This window comes from Capra hircus, chromosome 11 (assembly GCF_001704415.2).
Source record: "Capra hircus breed San Clemente chromosome 11, ASM170441v1, whole genome shotgun sequence".
Taxonomy (NCBI): domain Eukaryota; kingdom Metazoa; phylum Chordata; class Mammalia; order Artiodactyla; family Bovidae; genus Capra; species Capra hircus.
Window position 1 is genome coordinate 87645961 of NC_030818.1, and position 24737 is coordinate 87670697.

At 51.2% G+C, this 24737-nt stretch overlaps 1 protein-coding gene across 5 annotated transcripts in view; it reads right to left on the bottom strand.

Moving 5' to 3' along the window:
* The window catches only part of ASAP2 (ArfGAP with SH3 domain, ankyrin repeat and PH domain 2), a 155734-nt gene that overhangs the window by 14725 nt on the left and 116272 nt on the right, over positions 1 to 24737 (bottom strand). For all 5 annotated transcript variants that reach the window (XM_018055681.1, XM_018055685.1, XM_018055682.1 and 2 more), the window contains 9 exons: positions 22617 to 22665; positions 22373 to 22539; positions 19758 to 19891; positions 12091 to 12185; positions 6357 to 6546; positions 5556 to 5641; positions 3386 to 3501; positions 2294 to 2361; positions 847 to 960 (listed from right to left, as the gene is read on the bottom strand). In XM_018055681.1, the coding sequence (XP_017911170.1) occupies positions 847 to 960; positions 2294 to 2361; positions 3386 to 3501; positions 5556 to 5641; positions 6357 to 6546; positions 12091 to 12185; positions 19758 to 19891; positions 22373 to 22539; positions 22617 to 22665 (1019 nt within the window). The remainder of the gene's footprint in view (positions 1 to 846; positions 961 to 2293; positions 2362 to 3385; positions 3502 to 5555; positions 5642 to 6356; positions 6547 to 12090; positions 12186 to 19757; positions 19892 to 22372; positions 22540 to 22616; positions 22666 to 24737) is intronic.

Genomic DNA, 24737 nt, shown 5'->3' on the forward strand with positions numbered 1-24737 from the left:
TATAAAATAACCAGCTTCTCTCACTTTGATGCTGTTTTACAGCAAACTCAGAAATTACTTATTCTAAGAAACAGAATAGTTCAACAGCTTTCAGAAATGCCATATATTTCTGAAATATACATGTGAGGACATTAAAGTCCATTAGTAAGAATTAAAACATTACATCATGGCAGTCCCACTAATTTCACAGCTTCTAGGCATACAGGTTTTGGAGTAGTCGTCCTGGGTCTGACTCTGACCTCTGAGACGGGTGTGAAGGTGGTTACCTTCCAGGGATGCCCCCAAGTGCACAAGCCAGAGGATCCTGAGGAGCAGCTGGACAAAGAGGCAAGAGCCCCTGGGCAGTCTCCAAGTGCTGGCTTCACTGTGGCCAAGCCAGCCTCTCAGTCTTGAGGCTTGAATGAACCATGTGATACAGGAAAGGGTTGGACCAGATGAGCTCTAAGGGTCACTGATTTCAGTGAAGGTTTTAAAGATCAACTCGGTGAGCACAAAAACTACTCCTGGGGGAAACATGGCTTTTCATCACATCATTTTCAGTGAGAGAGCTTCCTCTAACATCCACCAGAATCAGAGGCCCTCTTGTATCTCTCCTTCATATCAGAAGGTGAGCAGCTGCCATGATAACATAACTAATGTTCCGTAAAGCCACATCTGTAGGAGCTGGGAGAGAGGGGCAGTTGTGGGATGGGTAAAACCCAAGAACTACTGAGATCAGCAGAAGCAAAAGGTAAACTCTATTTCCTTTCCTACAACAGCTTTCTGCCCTAAATATAGGCCAGGACCCACACCGCTCTGAAGGATGCTCATCATAAAACTCTTCACGTTTTACAAGCTGGCACAAACCTGCAACTTCTCGTCCATGTCATCATCGCTTTCATCCAGGTCTTCGTGGAGCAGTCGCCATTCATACTCCACGTGAACGTGAGAATTAAACCTTCCAGACAAGGCCTGGTTCAGCTGAGAACGACAATGGGCCGTCAGTGACGCTACTCACACGCTCAACCTTGTAAAGCAGATGTGGATCTAGAGGCAGCGGGCAGCAGGCCTGCACCCCAGATAAGCTGTGCCCCAGCATGAGGCTGGCTTATTTGCTGTTTCTCAGGCCAGTCGCCCCTCCCCAATCCACACATACCCTGGAAGCTCAAACCCGACAACTCCCATTTAGTGCTTTGTAAGCTGCAAAGTCACAGCATGCAGCCGAGGAGTGTTTGAGATCTAAAAGGCAATGGCCAGCCCTTGGGTACCCACAACCGCACAGTGAGCACTTAATTCAAGAAGGAACAAGCCCGCTACCTGTAGACCCCACTTTTCCTGACCAGCACAAGAGAATTAAGCCCTGTGGAAAATGATGTGAATGACTGCTTTCCCAGCTTTCTCCGGGAAGGTGGACAGCTGGTTTCATTCTAGATGCACAGGTGAGAAGTTATTGCATCAGACAAATGGGTGTCTTAGCACATTAGGGTCTAAAGTTTCTCCAAAGCCAGACAGTAGCCATGTGATCACAGGCAAGTTATTTAACCCTCTGAAGCTGTCTCCTCATCTGTAAAATGGAGTAAGAGTAGGTGCCTACTAACCAGTGTCCTAAGGGGTAACAGCAGGCACCTACTAACCAGTGTCCTGAGGGGTAACAGCAGGCACCTACTAACCAGTGTCCTGAGGGGTAACAGTAGGTGCCTACTAACCAGTGTCCTAAAGGGTAACAGTAGGCGCCCACTAATTAGTACCCTAATGGGAACCAGTAGGCGCCTACTAATCAGTGTCCGAAGGGGTAACAGTAGGCACCCACTAATCAGTGTCCTAAGGGTTATCAAGATTAAATGAGTTAATGGACACAAAGAGCTCAGGAATAATAATAACGTTCCTCATCTTCTATAGCAGCGACTGTTAATGGCTCTGTTTACGGAGCACTTAGTACGTGCCCACGGCTTCACAGGGTTCAAGTACACAACGACCCTGCAGACTGGCGTAGCCTACTCCACTTTACAAACAAGGCAACAATGGGGAGAGCTGGCACGACCTTCCCAAGCCACAGCAGTGGAGCTCCCTGCAAACCTGGGGGGCCTCGGCTCCACTCACCCCCAAAGCCAGAGCCGCCAACACGTCCAACCAGAAAATACTGACTCATGTTCCAAAAGTGTCACCGCTAGGCAGGTGGTCCCCTCCTCTCTAAAGGTGCCCCAGGACACTTGCTCCGAGCTGTCCCCTCTAGGACACTGGGATCTGCTCAGGACCCTCCTGCGGACCCTCCCCAAGGGGCATCCCCCACCCCACCCCACCGGGGGAGACTCACCAGCTCCTCGCAGCGCTCGTGCCTGAGTCGCTTGGCGATGTCCAGTGGTGTCTCTCCTGACTCGTTAGCTAAGGGACGGTGGGATGAAAGGACATGTTGTGGCCAAATCAAGCAAAGGTCTGATGCCCAGAGACTATTAAATAGAGACCCAGTCAAGCAGCCCAAATGACACTGGTCCTGACTAATGAATTCCAGCGACTTAGCCCCCATCGGGGCTCAACTGTTCTGAAATCACACAGAACTAAGCAGTGTGTAGTCAGTAACGTTTAGACAAGGTTTGAATTAATCATGAAAGTAAAAGCACTAAAGTTAAGCCAACGAATGTAAAAATAAATATCCAAGGCGTAATTCACTGAGTAAAGCAGTTCATGGTAATTCTCTAACCAAAAGCACTGCTAATCTAGTTCCAGGCACCTGGCTGAAAGACTTTACATCTCCTCTTATTAATAAGTAGTCTGTAAATTTGGAATTGTGTATTTTCTTCTAAACAAGCCTCAGTCAATGAGGTTGGATGATTAATTAAAAAATAAAAAACTCGGCTCTCAAGCAGGCATGAGCCTTTTTTCCAGTCTTGGCTCTCTGATAATTCTTCAAAGCTCCTCCCCAGGACACATCACAGCCAGATGTCCTGGGGGTTAGGCTCTGCCCAGCCAGCTGCAGGTCAGGGCCCTGAGAGGAGGAAGCGATGGAAGCCAAGCAGACATGGTCGCTCATGGAGGAGGCTCCATGCCAGTGAACAGAGGGGCAGCGGGCAGTGACTCCCAGCAGTAAATGTGCCCACCTAGGGCCACTGAGGGACCAAGTCTGATCTCAGGTGGAGTCAGGAAGAGGAGGGCAAGATGCCTGAACCTTGTCCAGGGTCCTGGGGCCACCAGTTAACAGCTGTAGGCCACCCTCTGCCTCTCAGAGCCCAGAAAATGTCTGCAACACAGGGGCAAGTCTACAAGACAGCAGAGCAAAACTGCTGATAAGTATCAGGCCTCAGCAGCCTGGCAGAGCGGGCCCTGTCTTGCTGGGTGGCGCTGGCTTCCCAGCTCTGCCCGGAGCCCAGTGGCCAGAGGGGTCAGAGGAGGAGGTGGGGCTGAGGCTCACCGATGCCAATGGAGGCCTTGCCCCGCAGCAGCAGCTTCAGGCACTCGGCACTGTCGGTCAGGCAGCAGTAGTGCAGGGCTGTGCTGCCCTTCCCCGTCTGTTTGTCCAGGTTCCCACTGGCAAGGACGGACAGAGGGACAGAGACAGAGACAGAGACAGAGACAGAGACAGAGACAGAGAGAGAGAGAGAGAGACAGAGAGAGAGAGAGAGAGAGAGACAGAGACAGAGAGAGACAGAGAGAGAGAGAGAGAGACAGAGAGAGACAGAGAGAGAGAGAGAGAGAGAGAGACAGAGACAGAGACAGAAAGAGAGAGAGAGATCTCAGGTCAGAGCGCTGGGTTGCTGTGCAGGGGGCTGGGGTTCGGAAGCAGGAGAGGCAGTCGGTGCCAGGGTTCGTGGCCGGCAGGGTCTCTCATCCTCTTTCAGGGGTGGGGGGTCACAGCGCCGGCCCAGCTTGTGGCAGGAGGAGGCCTGGGCTTAAGGCCGTCAGGGAATAAACGACAATGGCAGAGCTGGCCAAAAAAGGGGGCAAGGCACCTGTGCACCCAAGCAGGGGCTGGGAGAGGGACGGGTGAACTGGGGTCCCTCCCGCTGCACTGCTAAGGCCCCACCAGTGTGTCTCACTGTATGGAAGGCTGGGCTGAGCTCTTTTCATCCTACTGACGACTCTTACCAGGAAGGGGAAAAGCCACTTTTTCTAAAATTCAGAGTCACCAGGCTCCTTTGAGCTGGCTTGCCCTGGACCACCCTGACAACAGGCTCTGGGAGAAAGAGAGGACCACACGGGTTCTGCCAACACATAACAGACTGGACAATTCCAGGACGAGCTACTCAGCCTACTGGTGGGGCAGCCACTGTCATGCTGTGAGCGGGACAGCAGGGCTCCACCCTGGACAGACATGTGGGGACTCAGAGGGACCACCAGGAGACAATGCCTCAGGATCCCGACAAGGGGAAACCAGACACGTTCCCTGTTCCTTTTTCCCAAGCAGCTATGTTTTCAGTAAAAAAGGGCCTGATCTCTCATCTCTCTACTCCCCGCTCCCGAGAAGAGGGATCAGGGTTGCCCTTCTCCTGCCCCCTGAGAGTCTGCTCTGAGGGAGCTGGCACTGCACAGCTGCTCCGAGCCCCTCCACGCTCCTGGTGCTGGGTGGGCAGCTCCCCGCAGGTGTCCAGTGAGCTCCCAGCTCCTGGGGAAGGAGGTGACCGCCCCCAAGCTCCTCCAACTCCAGCCGTCTCTTCCGTCTTCCCTCCAAGAATGGCAGAAGACACAAAACGCAAAACGTCTCCTTGCTTCTGCACTTGCTGAAGAATTTCTGTGGCTTCTGGCCATTCCCTGCCCTGACTCCCCACAAAGCCACGCTCAAGGAGACACGATGCACCTCGACCGGGCTTCACGACTGGACTCCGACTGTCAGGCCAGCCCTGCACCAAGCAAGGCAGGACGAACCTGATGGGAGCGCTGGGGCCAAGGAAACTGCCCGTGCACATCCTCTCCACAGGCACGCTCTAATTAAAAATAACAGCTTTTCCTACCAAGCAAAACGCCCACAACCCTGCCTCGGCCCACGCTGGAGGTGGAGCCCTGCTTCCTGCTTCCCTCTCCCTTTGCTCACGGCGCCCTGCCGGACATCATGGGAACTCCCACCCCACAGGACAAGCTGGGGGCTGCCCTGCCTTACGTTATGGGGACCCCACCTCACAGGACAAGCTGGGGGCTGCCCTGCCTGACATCATGGGACCCCCCACCTCACAGGACAAACCCAGGGGCTGCCCTGCCTGATGTCATGGGGACCACCCCCCATCTCACAGGACAAGCCTAGGGACTGCCCTGCCTGACCTCTTGGGGACCACTCCCCACTTGACAGTCAAGGGGGCTGCAGCCAGAGGCTGTTTTCCAGGGGCTTGGAATTCAGCAGACCTATTCACGGGGCGTCCCCCTGACCCCCAGACACTGGAAGCTGGATGCTGCGGACACCAAGAGTGGTTAAGACTGCGCAGGAACACCCCACACCTGCAGCCCTTTCACTGTCCCGTAACTCCTAGTCACACCTGAGGAAATTCCAGCATGTTGGCCACATCGCAGATGCAGTGAGGCAACCCCTGATCCCTTCACCAGAAACACCCAGGAGCAAAATCAAACACCGGCCCTGATTTCAGGACACCTACCTGTTCTGAACTAAAAAGTCTACAATGTGGAGAGAAGTCCGGTCCACAGACCTGACGGCAAGATGGAGAGCAGTCTCATCCGGCTCCTGAAGACCAAACAGAAACATTCCAGAGTCCCAAGGGGAGCACTCAGCTCTGTGGCCAGTGCGAGTGAAAGCGTGTATTTCTCTTCTAAAAGCCTCTGAGTCTCTCCTTTGAAAAACCCATCTCTAAAACGTGTTACCTATCGCTAAGTTGTGTCTTGCGACCCCATGGACTGTATATAGCCTGCCAAGCTCCTCTGTCCATGGGATTTCCCAGGCAGGAATACTGGAATGGGTTGCCATGCCCTCCTCCAGGGGATCTTCCCAATCCAGGGATCAAACCTGAGTCTCCTACGCTGGCAGGCAGATTCTTTACAGCTGAGCCACCAGGGAAGCCAATCCCCAGGGCAAATTCTGCCCGTGGGAATTTATAGAGACTGCCTATCATTTAGAGACTGGTCCTAGTCCTCCTCCCTCCCCTAGGAAGAATGAGAAATTCGGGGGTTTCATTGCAAAGTCCTCTCAAGGTTTCTGACCCCCTCCCTGCATCATCAGCATAATGAAGCTTAGGCCTCCTTCCCCTGGGGATGGACTCTCTTCCCAGAGCTGCCACTACAGTTTGGCTGAAGAATCAACCACAAATCTCCTCTCACCCAGGACTCACTGCCTCTTCCCTCAGGGTGTTTCATGACACTGTCAGCATTTTTGATGACACTGCTTTGTCACTCCCCATCAACACCCGCTCCAACCCTTTCTGTTTTTACAGGTCCTTTCTTACATGTCCATTGGCCAGTGGGATTTTTTCTGTAAGATCCACACCATCAGCATATGCTTGAAGTAATCCAAAAATGTCTCTTGTTTTCACGGCTTCACAAAGACTGTGAAGTTTGGCCGCATTATCCGCGTGTTTTTTCCGTGCGTATTTCCTCTCAATGTATTTGGCAGTGATGTAGTCCTTTCTTGCGTTCCTGAAATCAAACATAACTGCCCTGTAAATGATTAAGGGTCGTAACATCCATTCATCTGTAATGAGTTAAAAATAATCCCACCCCCTCATGGTAACAAGGACTGGTGCTGAAGCTTCCATACTTTGGCCGCCAGATGCAAACAGCTGAGTCATTAGAAAAGATCCTGATGTTGGGAAAGACTGGGGGCAGGAGGAGAAGCGGGTGACAGAGCATGAGATGGCTGGATGGCATCGCCGACTCGATGGACCTGAGTTTGAACAAACTTTGGGAGATGGTGAAGGACAGAGAAGCCTGGCATGCTGCAGTCCATGGGGTGGCAAAGAGCTGGATCCGACTTGGCGACTGAACAACATGGTAACAAGCAGCACCTGCAGAAAATTACAGAGCAGGAGGCAGGCGGCATGTGGCTCTCCTGCAGCACCCGCGTCCACTCTGCCTCTAGCACTTTCAGGAGGCTGGACACCCAAGACAGCGGGTATCAAGGACTGGGTCTAAGGGCTAAGCAGCCGGGTCGAGGGGACTGGCAGACTCCAAGGGAAGACTGTTTTCCTGTTGGTGGGCACCATGCCTGGGAGCCAGGTTCCCCACGTGCCCCATGAAATCAAACGAGTTGTCCATCCTCATGGTCTATTTCCTGGCTTTAACTCGGCCTTGCGGGCACAGACCCCACCTCTCCCAGGAGCGGAGAGCAGCAGCAACTCCAGGGGAGCCAAAATCCTCCCCCGCCGTAGACTGTCAAGTGACCCTGGGCAAGTATGTGACCCCAAATCTTCTTATCTGTGACATGCACACAGCCTGGGCGAAGCACATGAGGCGACACTTGGCCGCACTCCCGGCAGGTCCTTGGGGCCTTGGAAAGTACTGATGAACTTGAAAGACGGAGCAAGAAAAACAGCGGCTCCTGGTCCAGAGGACTGAGCACTCCAAGGACCATAACAAGCAGCAACAGCAACAATAAAAGCCTCGACACTGTGTTTGAGGGGCAGTAAATGCTAATCACCCACGACAACCAAGTCATAAGGGTCCATCAGCTGAGGAACAGGTAAAAAAGACGTGGTGTCCACATAACAAGAGTACGACTCAGCCACAAGCGCAATGAAGCACTCACATGGACAAACCCTGGAAACACCCTGAAATCCTAAATGAAAGACGCCAACCCTAAGGACCACACATGGTGTTATTCCATTCACTGAAATGAGTAGAGATAGGGAGCGGGGGAGCAGTGGCCCCAGGCTGGGGGGAGGGGGTGTTACGGGGAGGTGGGGGCATAAGGGGACAGAGTAGGGGATGGTTAACAGGTACAGGGCTTTGTGCTAGGATGAACAAAATGTTCTAAAATTGCTTGTGGTGACGGAATAACAACTGAGAATATACCAGAAGCCAGTGAACTGTACTTTACATGGGTGAACTGTGATGGTACGTGAGTCATATGTCAACCAAATTGTTAAAAATTCCAAAGACAAAAATTCAGCACGGATCAAGGTGTTCCCCCCCACAATCCCCACCCTGGTAACTCTGGGCCAGCGACTCAAACCTCCTTATCCTGTGCAAAAGCACACAGTTGAGGTGTGCACAAGCCGATGACTCTGCTCACAGGCCTCTGCGGGATCACAGAGACGGAGACAGCACACTGAGGCCTTCGGCCCAGGATTCTGTATGCAATAACCAGGGCAGCACGGAGTGAAGAGGCGCTGGGGGAACCCACCAGCTCTTCCTGGCTGGGGGACCACTCGCTCCTACCCTGGGACCAGGACTACACCTACTGCACCTGCTTCTATGATCGTCAGGGACCAAGGCCCCCAGGTCGACCCACGTGGGTCCTTGCTGCAGCCCACCAGGGTTCAGGACCGGGTGGGTCAACTCCAGGATCCCAGCAGGGGCACACAACACTTTGCCAGCTTCACCTAATAAACCAGCACCTAGGTGTCCATAGATGCTGCCTTGCGTGAACTGTGCTGGGGGATTTAACATGTGTCCCCCACGGGGGACAATTACTGCAGGCTACAGGTCGGGTGGAGCTGTGCTGTCCATCTGACCCTCGCAACAGCGTTGTGAATGTGAGCCCATGCCCTCCAGCAGCCTGGCAGCTCCGAGGGCCGCCCTGCTCCGCTGGACTGAGCTCTCCTCGCAAGGGCTCCCGGCCAGAGCGATGCTCTGGCTGCTGCCTGGTGACTGTCCTGGCTTGACAAAACTAACAACCCGTCTGATGAAACTCTACAGGTCTCTTAAGACGGGAGGCAGGGCTGGACAGGAGTCAAGGCTTAGATGGCTCCAATAATCACTTTGGGGCAGCATCACTACGAACCCTCAGGAAGGGGCTAGTGCTAAACTGGACCTTATACTTTTTAAATGTTTTATCCACTTGTCCAGGCTCTGGGTCCCAAACCCGGAAGGTGGTCCCTCCACCAACATAGGTACAGGTCTGTTTGGGCCACACCAGGCCCCACGGATTCCTGGGGTGGAAGTTGACTCTGCCAGTGTGACCCCTCCACCCCCTCTTTTTTTGGGAAAGGTTAAGGCTTTTGGAGGAAAGCAATGAATTTAATAATAATGTGTTTGGCATGCGTTCAGAGAGGGAGGCTTCTTATACTTCCAAAGGACAGGGCGGGCGTGAGCGCCCAGAATCACAGGAGAGAAACGGTTCTGGCCTCTGTGAGCAGGAAGCTCCCTGCTTCCTGCCTATTTATATCTCTCAGCACCCCCCCGCAAATCCATCTGGGGATTCACAGGCCACGAGACGGTCTCTGGCTTCCCTTTCAACAGATTCATCTGCAGATGGTGTGCTGCTTTGAGATAAAGCCAGGAGCAGTGCACTCCTTTTAATCTGGAAGTAAGACAGTAGCTTCTCTAAGTAGTCACCGAGCTAGAGCTTCACCTCTGACTCACTGATTCATTGTTTATGTATGAATATTTCCCATCACAAGCAACATATTGTGGTGGAACATGCAAACACGAGTAAGGTGAGATTTATTAGACAAAAGTATGTGGACACCTAGGTACAATGTAAAGTGGGATGAGATGCTTTAAAACAGAGCTACGCCCACAACTGGTTTCAGCTGAGGGGGCATCCACGTGGGTGCCAGTTTGCTGTCACGTTGGTCATCTGCCCTCATTTTGAAAAAAAAAAAAAAGAAGGGGAGTAAACCTCTTTTTCACTGGTGCCAAGGTTGGGGGCCGGGGCTGGGTCTCAATGTAGATGGAACATTTATATCCAAGAGTCCCATGCAGACTGGATTCACTTTTTAGAACCACTTCCCCCCAAAATAAACAAATGCTCTGCTTTTATAAAGCACCCCTGGTACTTGGCAGAAATCAGTGACCACGTCTTATACTTTGTTCAAAGTGGATCAATACTACAGGGTTTCAGGAGATCACGCCCTTCACTGTGAGAGCAGGTGTCTATGAGACAGTAAGTGAAGTGCCCCAGGGGACCATGACGTCTCTGTCCTAACAGACCTTCTCATAACCCAGTCAGCCCATGTCAAGGGACCTCTCCAAGGACACCTGCCTCGAGAGGACACGAACTTCTCAGCACCCATGCCCACAGTGAGCAACAAGGGCAGCCAACACCAACCAAGTACGAGGTAAGTGACCCCCTCACTCGATGTACGTTCCAGCGGCTCTGTGAGCAGGGGGATGGCTGTCCCTCTGCTTTCTATTAAAGGAAAAGGGCCCCGGGAAGCTGATGAACCCTCCCAGCTCCCACGGTGGGCAAGGATGCAGGTTTCTACGCCTCCCTGTTGTCTCTCCAGGTCTGGGTAAGGATACAGACTTGGAACTCAGATCCTTGTTAGGAGAGGATACCAACTCAGTAAGTCCCGTGCCTGGAATCTAAAATCACACCTCGTGCAATCTCAAGGAAATGTCACACCACCGCCATCTGCTCCAGGACCCAGACGAGGACTGACGCTAATCCAACCCCACCCACGCTCACCTCCTGATACCTGCTCCTCCATTAGTCTGTCTAAGCTCCCTCCCTGGAGGGAAGTCACCTCAGCCAAGGGCAAAGAACACAAATTCTGTGACCTTGGCTTCCAAAGACCCGCCCCCACAGCATGAAACCCTCTCCCCACCACTGCTCGGGGTCCTCGCCTGACACCTGGGGGAGCCCTAGCAGCTCTCGCTCTGGTTACTCCCAGGGGACGGCTGTCTCAGTGAATGGATTTGCTGTTCTCTCTGAGTACATATTTCTTTTTTTAAAATTATTTATTTCTTCCTCTTTTTTTTGGTTGTACTGGATCTTCATTGCTGCACACAGGCTTCCTCTCGTTGCAGCGAGCGGGGGCTTCTCACTGCAGTCGGTCCTCTTCTTGCAGAGTACGGGCTCCAGGGTGTGCCAGCTCCAGTAGTTGCAGAGCGCAGGCTTAGCTGCTCCATGGCATGTGGAATTTTCCAGAATCAGGGATCGAACCTGTGTCTCCTGCATTGGCAGGTGGATTCTTATTCACTGTACCACCAGGGAAGTCCCTAAGCACGTTATTTCTCACTTCCCCTTTCCTGCCAAAACACACTCTGACTGGAAATCAGCCCTGAATATTCACTGGAAGGACTAATGCTGAAGCTCCAAAACTATGGCCACCCGATGCAGAGAGCTGACTCACTGGAAAAGACCCTGATGCTGGGAAAGATTTCAGGCAGGAGGAGAATGGGGCGACAGAGGATGAGATGGTTGGATGGCATCACTGACTCGATGGACACGAGTTTGAGCAAGCTCCGGGAGCTGGTGATGAGGACTGGGAGGCCTGGCGTGCTGTAGTCCATGGGGTTGCAAAGAGTTGGACACGACTGAGAGACTGAACAACAATACCAGTCAAATGCTGAACTGGCCTGGGACCACCCCTATCTGCCTCACTGTGCCCCGCTAGAGTGGGTAAACCATCCCAGGCCTGGTGCAGCAGACAGGCCACCCAGGGAGAACAGGGCTGGAGCCTTGGGGGGCAGGCCAGGCACTGCCCTGACCCCCGGTCACCCATCACCTCTCTCGAGGACCAGTGTGTGGCCTGGGTGGTTTATGCTTTATACGGTAAGACTGGTAGGAAATTCCCCTGCTATCAGCTCTGCCTCAGTGGGCCAGCTGGGTGCACAACGAGTCCTCATCAGGTTTTGTGTCAACAGTTAAAATAGAAACAAAAATTTCTTTGAAGGGAACAACACACTCGACATTTGCTCTGAGGACCAGACATAACCATGTATCTATGACAACCCACCCTCTCAGCGGCTCAGAATTCAGAGAGAACTCAGGTGGGAGGGTGACAACCCTGCCCTGAGGCAGAGGCAAGGCTGTGCCCACACAGAGGGAGACACTCAGTGTTCCCCCTCAACACCCAGGGAAATCTGCTTGCCTATGGCTTCTAAGAAAAACTGCCACATCAAATTTCCACTTAGACACCCAGAAGGGTTGCAGAGACTTTACACATAACACAGGCTGATTTCTTCCTTAAAGAAGCAACAATCGATACACCCAGACTTGTGCCCCCTGTCTCTGGGGGCCCGGGGCAAGCCAACCTTTGTTCAGCGAGCGAGACCCGCCAGCCGCGTACGTACATGTCGCTGCCCGGGTTCGGTTTGACTGAGTCCTCAGTGGGGAGACAGCACTCCATGACTTCATTGAAGCCTGCGTTCCCGATATTCTTGGCAAGCTGCAAAAACAAAAGTCTGTTTCAGTGCACTCAATTATTAATACCTTCTACCGCTCCACACTACTCACACAGCTGATGATTTATTTAATGGTCGCTAAGAAATAGAGCAATAAAGTGGTTTGCCTTTAATGAAGTTGGACAAAACCCAAACCCCAGAGGTACCCATAAACCAGAGACAAGAGCGCCTGTTACAGAGGGCTCTTGTAAAACGTCCCCTGGACAGAAAACCTCCATGGACGGGGAGGAGCAGGAACTCGGCTCAACTCAAGCTTCTATTCTTTCCCCAACCTCCCACCCCAAGAAGAACCTGCGCTCTGGCTGAGAGATCTAACAGCCTTTACTCCTGCCAGCGAGGGGGGGACCTGGCCAGGAAGCCAAGATTCGCATTCAATCATGGTTCTATTTACTGGCTTTGTGACCACAGGCAAGGCGGCTTCCCTGAGCTTCGGGTTTTTAATAGAAATATGGGGATGATACCTACCTTGCCAGCCTGCAAATGATAAAATGGGATTTTACGTGAAAGCATTCAATACACCAAAGCACTGAAAATGTGTCTGTTTCAAGGTAAGGTTCTCACTTGCCAATCAACCCCCTGACCTAGTTAGAAACGAGCAGGCTTCATCACTGCTCACTGACACAGGCTCTGTGCTGGATGAGGTGGGTAACACGTAAACACCATGGCTGGTGGCAGCCAGGCCACCCCAGCAGCGTGGCACCTGGCACACTCCCGAACGGATGTGCATATCCAGAGTGACTGGGGTCTTAGGAGCAGGGACTTATTTGTGCCACCCCCAGCACGCAGCTGAGCACCTGGCCAAAGTGGGATTCTTCAACATCTAGCGAAACAAAGAAACTGAATATGAATACCGGGCCCAGTGCAAATTGGGTGACTGGGGTCTTAGGAACAGGGACTTATTCATCCCACCCCCAGCGCCCTGCTCAACATCCGATGGAGACTGGGTTCTTCAGCATCTAATGAAACAAAGAAACTGAACGGGAACACCAGGCCCAGTGCTTTGCAGAGAACAAGTATTTTCATTTCCCATTTCCACACTGAAAACGACAACAGTGGGAGCAGTGACACTTCTGGGGCTTCTGCCCTCAGTGAACCACGTGGACACAGGTGAGTGGGCTATGCCCGAACAGCCTCTCTCAGGGGCACGGCTGAAGGAACAGCCCAGGGGTCTGGGTTGGAGAAGGCCACGCTTCCTGGTGGCAGGTCACATGACATGGAGAGGGGGTCGGGGGTGAGGGTGGTGGTGCGAAGGACAGAGAAACACGCCAGCTTCATGATCGGGGTGGGGAGGCTTTCTGAGTCTTCCTAGTCCTTGTGAACCAAGTTTGGGATGTCCTGAGCCCCAGGCTCTCAGGAGCCCCTGCCTGGGCCTCTAGCCTGACCCTGGAGTCTCTGGTGGCAAAACTCCAGGTGCCTCACTGCTCTGTCTCCGGAGACAAAGCTGAAGATCAGAGTGGCACGCCACAGTGGGTGATGCGGCGTACTGAGAATCTAGACTGAACCCCGGTATCGGAGCCCCGGTTTACAGCCAGGCACCTGCTAAGGCCCCACCGCTCTGCTCAACATGAACAGCGTCCCACAGCCAAACATAACTGCCTTCAGGGGGGTGACAGGACGAACCCCCGCGCCGCTCCCGGGAGCCCCCTGGGCTGTGGGCAGACGGGACGGGGTGAGGGGAGGAGGAGGATTCCCGGGAATCGGGAGCTGCTTCCCTTCTGCTGGGCTTGGCCGGCTCACAGGGGCCAGCTGGTCCAGGGGGCCACCACTGGGCTGTGCGTCACAGCTGCCCAGCGCAGGCAATGGGTCACCTCACAGCCTCGTCGAGTCCTACTGGATGGTCCAGCTTGCGGAGAGCCCTCTGGAACCAGGAGCCGAAGCACAGTCTTTGCAGATGGAGGGGGCAGCGTCATGTCAAGAAGACGGGGGCCCAGCAGGATAGGGCAGGAGCCCGGGCAGCAGGAAGGTGGGTTAACCAGCCCTGACCCACACAGCCTCTGCTCCCAGAGCACTGTCCCTGGACAGGGGGCCTCATCGAGGGGACTCAGGGCCCCAGCAGATCTGGGGGGTCCAGGGCATTTACAAGCCATGTCATCAGGGAAGTGAGCCTCAGGGATGGCCAGAACACACATGGGGCCCTCGGGCAGGCTGGGCTCTAGGCCTGCTCCAAGGGGCTCAGTCTAACAAGACAGAGGTGAACGAAAAAGCAAAGGAAGGGACCTGTAATGAGGGCTGAACCAGCAATGCTGGAATGGAGACAGCAGGATGGTGGGAGAGCAGGGGCCTGGACTGGATGCACCCCCCACCCCACGCCCTGGGACTGTGTCTCCCTGACGCACAAAGCACCTGAGGACGGGGTCCGGGAGTCACATGTTCCCAGAGGCCCAGGGCACCTACCCTCTTGGGCCCCTGAGCCAGGAAGGGGCTGCAGGTTCTCTCTAGAGATGGTTTCCAGAGTTTGGGTGAGGACGGGGAGCCTCCGGTACCGTTTTCTTGCTTCCAGGTGGAGGGTCACCATTCCTGAGACATTCTGTCTTCCTGTACTTATGCCCCGGAGGAGAGGAGTGGACAGTGGGAGAAAAGACCTCCCTGCCTGAGGGGCTCAGAAGGACGGACACCCCGGGACACCCTCAGGATGCCATGTAGGGTGGGTCTGCCCCTCTGGCCCTGCCTGGGCCCCGAGTCCAAGTCTGGGATTCAGCTGCCCCAACACGTGGGAACCAGGTCAGCGGATGCAGCGATTTTCAACAATGAATCAGACCTTCAGTCTCTCAAGCGGTTCCAAATCAACGCAGGAAAATGGGGTGTCATCTCCTGGGCCCCCTCAGTGTTCCAGAAGGTTGGAAAGCTTGGAGTGCATGGCACACAGATGGACAAAAAATGCTTTGGGAAACTGAAAGAACTTGACCCTTGTAGGCAGAGCTAAGAAACAGCAGTGAGCTCTAAATTGCTGCCTCCAAAGAAGGGAACACACAAAAAAAAAACTCTGAAAAAAATTGTATGTTTCTCCTGAGCCTTTAAAATTTCTACTTTAGATATATTTATGAAGTATACAATACACTTCTTAGTAAGTAAGACAAATGAAACTATTCATTACATACAGGTCTAGGTTTGGGTGCCCAATTTTTTCTGACAGGGTTTGTGGTTTTTAAAAAGTTCATAATTGTGATTTAAGAATAAACCTTTCAGCCACCTTTTTAAAACAGAGCTCTTGTTCAGGCTAGATAAGACAAAGGACCTGGGACGATGTCTAGAGCATGACAGTCACTCAGTAAATGGGGGCTGACGCTGCTACTTCCTGTTGCTCTTCATAGCCTGAATGGCTTCATTTCAGCCCCAAGCAAAACAATGGTGTCATCTGTAAGGAGGCTCTCAGTTTCTGAGGGTTTTCCTCTCCCCTCTCTCACAGATGCAGCTGTTAGTTCATTTACTTTACATTTAATAGCTTGTTAACCTCAGGAGGAGGCATGAGAAGGTCACAAAACGGGCGTGAATCAGGACTGTGGGCTCCTGGGGTTTCTGACCCCATTCTCTGATGTTAGGTGATTTTTAAATTACTGTGGATGCATGCCATGTCGCTTCAGTTGTGTCTGACTCTTTGCGACTCCATGGACTATAGCCCGCCAGGCTCCTCTGTCCATGGGATTCTCCAAACAAGAATACTGGAGTGGGGTGCCATTCGCTTCTCCAGGGGACCTTCCCAACCCAGGGATCAAACTCGTGCCTCTTAATGTCTCTTACGTTGGCAGGTGAATACTTTACCATTAGCACCACCTGGGAAGCCCTTTAAATTACTGACTCAAATTCAATTACAGAACACTGAAGTTTTCTTTAGTAACTTCATTTACAATGTGAAACTGATCATATGAAACTAGGAGTCTCACACCAACAATACTGTTCTATGAAGGATCTAAAAATCGGAGCTGAAATCATAATCTTCTGTGTTAAGGAGGAAATTTATCTTTTTAAAATCTTTGCTTTTCAGGAGGCCTTCTGAAAGCAGAGCTGCTTTAACATCTAAGGGTATTAAGCTGGTACACGCCAGTTAAGATGGCACAGCTTCCCTGAACTAATCAAATTAATACTTCAATTACCCCAGTTTCCTTCCACTGAATAAGAAGTGATTCCAGGAGAAGGAAAAGGGAAGAAAAGATGACTGCCAACCAGCCACCTTCACAGATGCTGCTAAAACCGCTTGACTAAACATGGGACTCCAGCGTGCTTGAAACAAAAACAAACTTAAAAAGAAATGGTGAGGCACCACATCAGGGGAAGCTGTTTGCAAGACAATTTAGACAAAGACTTCCATCATGAGGGCTACGCTGAGGCCATTCGGGGGGATAGGGGCGGCATTTTACGGGGTGAGCATCTGTCTATTCAGAACACAATGCCGACAGGAAACGAAGCTGCCTGCTCATGTCTCTGCTGTCTCCACCAGGCTGTTCGAAACCCCGTCTCATGTCACAGCATCCCCCGTGTGGGGCCGGGACCCTGGCTCGGGGCAGGCTGCAGCCTCGGACACGCCGGCAAGTCCTCCTCCAGTTCACCCTCGTATCTCTTTCAGAAAGTCTAGTTACCATGTGCGACCCCAGAAGACACACTCCGATGAACACACCAGCCCAGGACCCTGACACCACGGCTCTGTGAACCTGAAAAGCTCACAAGGGAGCAGTTGGTCCAGTTGGAGGATTCACACGTTATGACACGCGGATCATTCTTCTGGGAGGATTTTGTTCCAATCCTTCTGGAGGAGGAGATGATAATACTTGATAGTTCTTACTATGCACCAGGTGGAATTCTAAACACATACATTCACACACAGGATGTGTGTGAGTCAAGCCTTCAGGAGATCTTTTGTTCAGGCAGCATCTGTCTAAACAAAATAACCGGGTGCTTTAAAAAGGCTTGAAATTCTCATGCTTTACAAGTGTTACTAACACCTGACACACTCTACACCTGAGGAGTAAGGGTCTGGGCATGGGGTCACACTCACAGTAACCGGGTTGGGATGAGAGGCGGGGAGACTGCCTCCTCCTGCGAGTGGCTGGAGTTCAGGACAAAGAGAGGGTGGGAATAAACCCCACATTACTCGGGCCTCTCCCCTTTGTTTTTCTGATAATCATGGAGGAAAAGAGGCTTAGACAAGGGAGTTTAGGCAGAGATTAGACATCAGAAATAGTTGCAGCTGTCAGTTAAGCGGCCTCTGCCTGGATTTCTCCATAATGGCTGAGTTGGTCAGATTATAAACGCCTGAGAGATTACATAGATGAGGCTCTGAGAGACAGGAAGGAAGCTCTGAGCCAGGGATTAGAAGTCACCCCCTCCTTTCAATGAGACGGAAACATTTTCCTTCCAGCCCTCTGTGGCGCTTCCCTCTACAGTAGGCGACAGTCTCATGCAGACCATCAGATAAATTTCTGAGACGTGTTTAAGCAGGTGTAACAGATGTGCTGGTATCAGGCTCCCACCAGCTTATACGAGCTCAGCTGTTAAACAGTCATTATTAAAAATTACATTCTATAAACTCACGATCAAATAAACTATACTAAGGAATTCCCTGGTGGTCCGGTGGTTAGGACTCCACATTTTCCATTGCCGGGAACCCAGGTTTGATCCCTGGTCAGGGAACTAAGATCCTGAAACCAGTACGGCGTGGCTTTAATACAAAAATTATACTAAAAACAAAACAGTCCTCAAAACTCATCACTTCTGATTTTACTACATCTTACTATTCTATTTTTGAAGATACTTGCAACAACAGTGTTTTTGCGGGGTGAGCTTACTGTATGCGTGTGACCAAATCTCTCTCTTACGGCTCATTCAGTGACTCACACGGTGCCCTGAAAATGGCCCCAGTGGGAGTGTTTACATCATGTGACTGAGCAGACTACAAAGCAGGACGTCTTTGCCTCCCAGAGAGCTGGCGGTAGACACTGCCAGGGATGGGGAGGGGGATACGGAGGGGCTGCAGTGAGGTTTATGTACTCCCCCTGGGGTGAGTCCTCGGGGGTTAAGAGTGTGAGCTCTGACTAAAGAGGCCCCCACTCCAGACCTGGTGTGTGGATAACACATAACCTTGGGCTTGTTACAACATTCTAAGCCTCAGTTCCTCTTCTGTAAAATGGGGATAATATACCAAGGCCACGGGGTTGAAGAGCAAATGAACTAATACACACAGAGTGCTTTGCAAAGTGCCTCATGCAAAATCAGCAATTAAACTTCAACATAAACCAGTTAACACTTGTCACTGTTTCTTTTTTCTTTTTTTTTTTTAAATCACTAGGTTGCAAAGAGTTGGACATGACTGAGTAGCTGAACAACAAGGGCTGTATAGCAGCTACCCTGGTTTAGCAGTGCTCAATGAAAACACACGGGAGGGTTTCATGTCTATGCTGTCCCCAGTTACCAATGTTTCATGTCTACGCTGTCTCCAGTTACCCAGGACACTGCCTGCACACACAGATCTATGATGGAGCCTGTATGCATTATGACATTAACAATAACCGTACTATGTAACAAAGAATACACTGCTTGGGTCTTGCCAAGGATATAGCTTAGTTTTAAACTTCAATTAATCAGTGATGCTACTAACTGGGCTACCAGAACCCACTGTAGTTTCTCCCAGCTTTGTCTTTGAAGACCATAAAGGAATTCCTTGGAAAGACAAGAAGGATTTGTTTGACAAGATAGTTCAAAATGCATTACAAGTTCAGACACGTCAGTTCCAGAATGGTCATCAATAAGACTTATGGCCCCTCGAGAGGTCTATTGACCACAGCAATTGATTTTCTGCCAAGACTATTGCTCTTGACATTAAAATCAATGGTAATCAATATCCTCTTAATATTTACTGTCCAATGCTTGGCCATCTCAACAAAGAACTTCAAATACTGCCTTCTAATCAGCAGTTACAGACTTTGAAAACACTCCAAAGAGCTCATGCTTTAGGTGCCCCCAAAGCACTTGCTCCCTGCTGGGACCACAGTCTCCAGGCTCTGAAAGTCACTTCACAGAAAATGCTTCAACCTCTAATAGTGATCTATAGTGCACGGCTATGTGTATCATTGAACCAAGAATGAGAGGGGTTTTTTTTGGTTTGTTATACAGGCAGTAGAAGCAAGTATCATTAGCTCTCCCAAAAGGCAAACAATAAGGGGCAGAGAAAAAGTCCACCCAAGGCTTGAGCCAGGTAGTGACCGAAGACTCAGCAGAATCTGGCTGACGTCTCTGGAGAAGGAGTCTTTCCTGTCTCTAGGCTTTGGACTCCATGCCCTCTCAATGCCTGGGGTGAATCGGACTCTGCCAACACTCACACCAGTCTCCACGCTCCTTTATGAGTTCACTTCCATTTTAGTCATTTAAGAATAAAGCTTTGCAACCCTCAACCTCTAGTAGCTGAGGAGGAGGGATTACCCATGAGTTTCTAATTACCTAAATGTACTTGGCAATATCAACAGCTACCAGGCCCAGGGGAATTTTAGGAGACCAAAACGGAAACCTCACATTCAGCTCATCTGTGTTCACTCCAAAATTCCAAAATCAAGGGACCTAAAGCTTACCAGCAGTTCAGACGTTCCTAACACGTCTAACGTCAGGGATTGCATCCTGGAGTAGTGGACCCCCAGCTCTCTGTGGATCCCGGAACACTCGATGCAGGTCAGAATGCCAAGGTTGGTGGAGAGCCACGTAGGATCTGCCAAAGACAGCGAGGAACACAGAAGCTTGTAAGGAGGGGGCCAGGGTCAGAACTTTGTTCTTGTATAGTTACTACTCAACATGGAGTTTTGATGCACCACGCAGCGGGATCCTAGGTGCAGTGGGAACCCTCATCCATCATTAACTACCACCAGTGGCTCAGATGGTAAAGAATCCGCCTGCAATGCGGGAGACCTGGGTTTGATTCCTGGGTCGGGAAGATCCTCTGGAGGAGGGTATGGCAACCCACACCAGTATTCTTGCCTGGAGAATCCCATGGACAGAGGAGCCTGGTGGGCTATAGTCCCTGGGGTCGCAAAGAGTCGGACACGACTGAGCAACTAAGTACACACACGTCACACACAGTGTACACGTGCACGTATCTATTCCCCTTCTTCCTACAGCTCCACCTGCCCATTCTTCCATTCATTTAATCAATACTCCCAAGGGACAGGGCTGTGTGTAGAATGACACAGTGCCCTCTAGCGGTCATGGGTCCCTGGACACAGACCACACCCACCAGCAACCAGGCTGTATCAGCAAAGGGGACCGTCTAGTGCCACATGGGGGACAGTCTTAATTCACACGTCTGTATGTCAAAGGTGCTAATAATGCCAGCAGAGAGCACATACTGTGCGCTGATGCCAAGCTCTGCTCAGCACAGGGCTGAAGCAATTATGTAGGAACAGCTCCACCTGTAACAAGAGCTTCAGAAATTACAGGTGCTTTCCTGTAATAGCTCATTTAACACATACAGGAGGACCTGGATGCAAACAGGGCTGGTGCCTTCATGATCTTGCTCAGAAAGGCCAGGGGCCTTGCTTGATGCTGCGGAGTCAGACCGCAGCCCTGCCTTTACCCGGGTTCAAGCCCAGCTCACACTGCATGTTCCCTTATTCAAGAAAGCGTCCCAACCACGTGCCACAGTCCTCAGTCAAGAAAGGTTTGCTGCGTGCCAGGTTTACTGAGAAACTCTGAATTCAAAATAAAACACACTTGGACATGTGAGCACAGTCTGGAAGTTCAGTTCTCTTTGAGAACTGCTTGTTTGCCCTCAGAAACTCATTGCAGGTAAATACCGCAACCTTGGTCATGTGAATCGTGAAGTTATTTTTACAACGTTCAAGTTATAAAAATTTTATCCGAGTTTGGAAACACTTATGGGCACCTGTGTTTCCACTTTTCTGGACCTATTCTGCTGTTATCAACTGTGTCATGCTTAGTAGACACAAGCTTTAATATGCCATGTCATATTAAAGTAGGCTATTAATACTTTAGAGTCTTAGTATTGTCTTAGCATTTTAAAACAAAAACGTTGTAGCTCTGACTTTCTTTAAGAGTGTTTTAGAAGTACTACAAGGACAAGTACTATACACCCTCATCTAAGAAAAAAGTACGATTTACTACTTTTGCTACCCACCTCATCTCCTGCCAGACATGTTATTAATGGTCCAAGGCCTCACGAGGTAATTCTGCAAATTACCCCCAAATACAGCCTCCAACCTAACAGGAACCCCCTGCCCCCCACCACAGCATGTCTCAACTGTCCACTCCATCTTTGCTTTGTTTTCAATAAAAATCATCATAGACCTAGAGGAACGAGGAGGTAAGGGGCCATCCTAACCAAGCCCATTTCACAAATATTCAGAAAACACTACTCTGCAGCTCCCCTGACGAAAGCCATTCCATCTGAATTACAAGAGTAAGTCAACTCTTTAAACTTTTAAAGTACTATTTGTTAAAATCTATAATGATAATTTCTGTCCATTAAAAATGAAACCCCAGTGAGTGTTAAAGTTGCTCCAGTCGTGTCTGACTCTTTGGAATCCTATGCACTGTCACCCCCAGCATCCTCTGTCCATGGGGTTCTCCAGGCAAGAACACTGGAGTGGATTACCATGCCCTCCTCCAGAAGATCTTCTGGACCCAGGGATCGAACCCACATCTCCACACTGGCAGGCAGGTTCTTTACGGCTAGTGCCACCCAGGAAGCCCAGCAGGCTTTACTGAAACTCAGAAATAAAAACCTCATTTCACAGAACACGGCAGCTAGAAGGGGTCTGGACTGGTTCCTTCACTTTCCAAACAGGAAAACTGCCATCTGACAAAGCCAGTGGCTCTTCCAGGGTTACCGGCTAGACAGCGGCTTAAAGCTGCTGCACTCATAGTACAAAGAGAGGATGGATCAAACCCCGGAAGGAGCCGCAGCCTCCAGCCAGCAGTGACCGGTGACCCCGGCTTCACCCTCACTGTGTGCTTCTGTTTTCAATTCTCAGAAAGCATTTATAAATTTCAGCTCTCTCCCCTCCGGGGCCTGTCATGAGGGCTGGGAGGCAGGCACCCTCTCCCCACACAGTCTGCACACAGTTCAGGAAGCCCAGGCTGGGCTGGGCTGCTCTGAACTGGACATGTGACAGGACAGCGAAAATCCGTGACCAGGTTCCACAGCCCCCGGGCTGGGAGGGGGCCGCTGGGTCACCTGGCGCCCCGCAGTCACAGCACACGTCGTTGCCCGTCATGCCCTGGACCTCCGAGATGATCTCCTTCGTCAGCTCCTGGACGATGTTATTTTCCCCTGTGTTGTCATCTCCCTTAAATGCGTTGTTTAGAGCTTCTTCTTTGCTGTTTTGCAGCACGGACATCCATCTAGAGAAGTAACAGTGACGCTCTGTTAAATCCCAAGGACAATGGCCCATCCCAGGTTCCTCTGCTGTGTAACTTACATTTGACATTCCGGTTCGTCCTCGGCTTGAAAGTGGTACGTCCTGTCATCTGCAGGGCAAGGAGGGGGTTTTTGTCAATTGTAAGCCTGGACAGTAATTCACACACAATTCCAAAAGAAAGTGGTTTGTAATTAACCTCAGGAAGAGTCTAAACTCCGCTGGGAAGTCAATGATTTGTGTACAATCAGGCACTTCCACTCCTTCACAGGCAGGCCCTAGCTTGGAAATTGTGGCTTTGTGATGCAAATTAGCGAGCCGCCGTGGATCTTCCATTCAAGTCTAAAGAGAACCAGTCTTTTTTTTTAACTTGCTACAGAGTTGGTCCCAATTGCTATGGCCCTTTAAATAGTATAAAAGCCCTCTCTAAAGCAAGGATCTTACAAGCTTTCTGGGTTCTTAGCCCAAAATCTGTAACCTCAGTCCAGTTGTGGGAAAGCATCAGAGGAACACAAACTGAGAGCCAGGTGACCAAAAAGCTGATCGATAATTTTCAAAGTATCAAAGTAACAAAAGACGAGGAAAGATACAGGACTGCTATAGGCTGTAGGAGACTAGGACGAAATAGCAGGAGCAATGTGAAGCCCTGGAACAGGAAAAGGACACTAACAGAAGAAATGGTAAAATATGAATAAGATTCTCAGTTACGGGCATCGCAGCCATGCAAACATCCTGGCTTTCACAACTCCAGACATGGCCTGGACGTGGTTCAGATGGTAAAGAATCTGCCTGCGATGCAGAACACGCAGGTTTGATCCCTGGGTCAGGAAGACAGATCCCCTGAAGTAGGATCACCCCAGTATCCTTGCCTGGAGAATCCCGTGGACAGAGGAGCCTGGTGGGCTACAGTCCACGGGGTCGCAAAGAGTCGGACATGACTGAGTGACTAATACTAAGTAGCTAATGGCATTAGGCAGTTCTGTACTAAGCTGTCAGTATTAGGAGGGCTGGATAAGGGATATACAGAAATTCTGTCTACAATCAGTCAAGAAACAATGTAAAAAAGTTAAATGTAAAACACAAAAAAGAAAGAAAAAGGGGTGAGGGAGATCCAAGTTCTGTGGCCAGCAGGGCAGGGCCAGGCAAGGCCTATACTCTGGGTTCACAATAAACGTCTGTGCCCTTCAAAGTGCGCAAACATGGCATCTCCAGCCTCCGATGTTATTACACTTGTGCAGGCGCTTGAATCCTCAGGAGACTTCTGGTGTGCTGGCTGAGAGGAGGCCGAGGCCCCCAGAGGTGAAGGGGTAGGAATGAGTGCGCCAGGTTTTCCGACTCCAGGTTCCAGCCTCCTCCTGCCCTTCTTCTGACACCCAGGGGAAACCCCATTACTGAGGAAAGGAACAGGGTTTAAGAGAACGTGTCAAGTTCAGAAAAATAAACTTGATCCTGCAGTGCAGATGTTAGTGGCTGAGTGGGGCGTCGCTGCCTGATGCTGGGAAGAGAGGAGAGGGCATTTTCCCCGCCTCTAGTCTACCTGGAGTGCAGGGCCTCACCCATCCCAAGCAGAAGCCATGGCAGGTTGTCCAGAGGCCCCAGTCTGACATCAGGCTAACACCCTCCATTCTCCCCAAGTCACTTCACTGTCAGACCAGGCCAGGCCCCGAGGAAAATCAAGGAGATGGGGAGTGGGGGGCAGAGCAATCCACGTCTGTAGCTAATTCTGTGCTCTAGCACGTGAACGGTGGGGAGTGGAGGAAATTCTCCGTGAAGATTGCCAAATAAGAATTCCCTGGCATGCACACTAAATAAGATGCCTTTATACCAAGAACAGTTTCTAGCAGCTTCAGCTAGAGGGAAAAGAAGAGCAAGAGGATGCGGTCGGAGCCCTGCTATGCCGGGTCCTGGGCTGGGCTGCTCCTCCACTGTGGGCTCGGGCTCCAGCTGGCCACCTGCCCTCCATGTGGACCCGGAGGGTCCGTCCCACTCAGGGGACTGACCCAGAAGTCTCCAGCTCCTCCTCCTCCCACCCCAATGAGTGGACCACGTGATCTGAGGCTAACAGCTCAGGACTTGGATTTGTAAATGAGGGGGGAGGGGAGAGGGTATTGAGGGCAAGGGGGTGGATGTGCTCGCGGAAGGGCTGGCCTGGCCACAGGAACATCCTCCTTCAGCAGCCGGGCT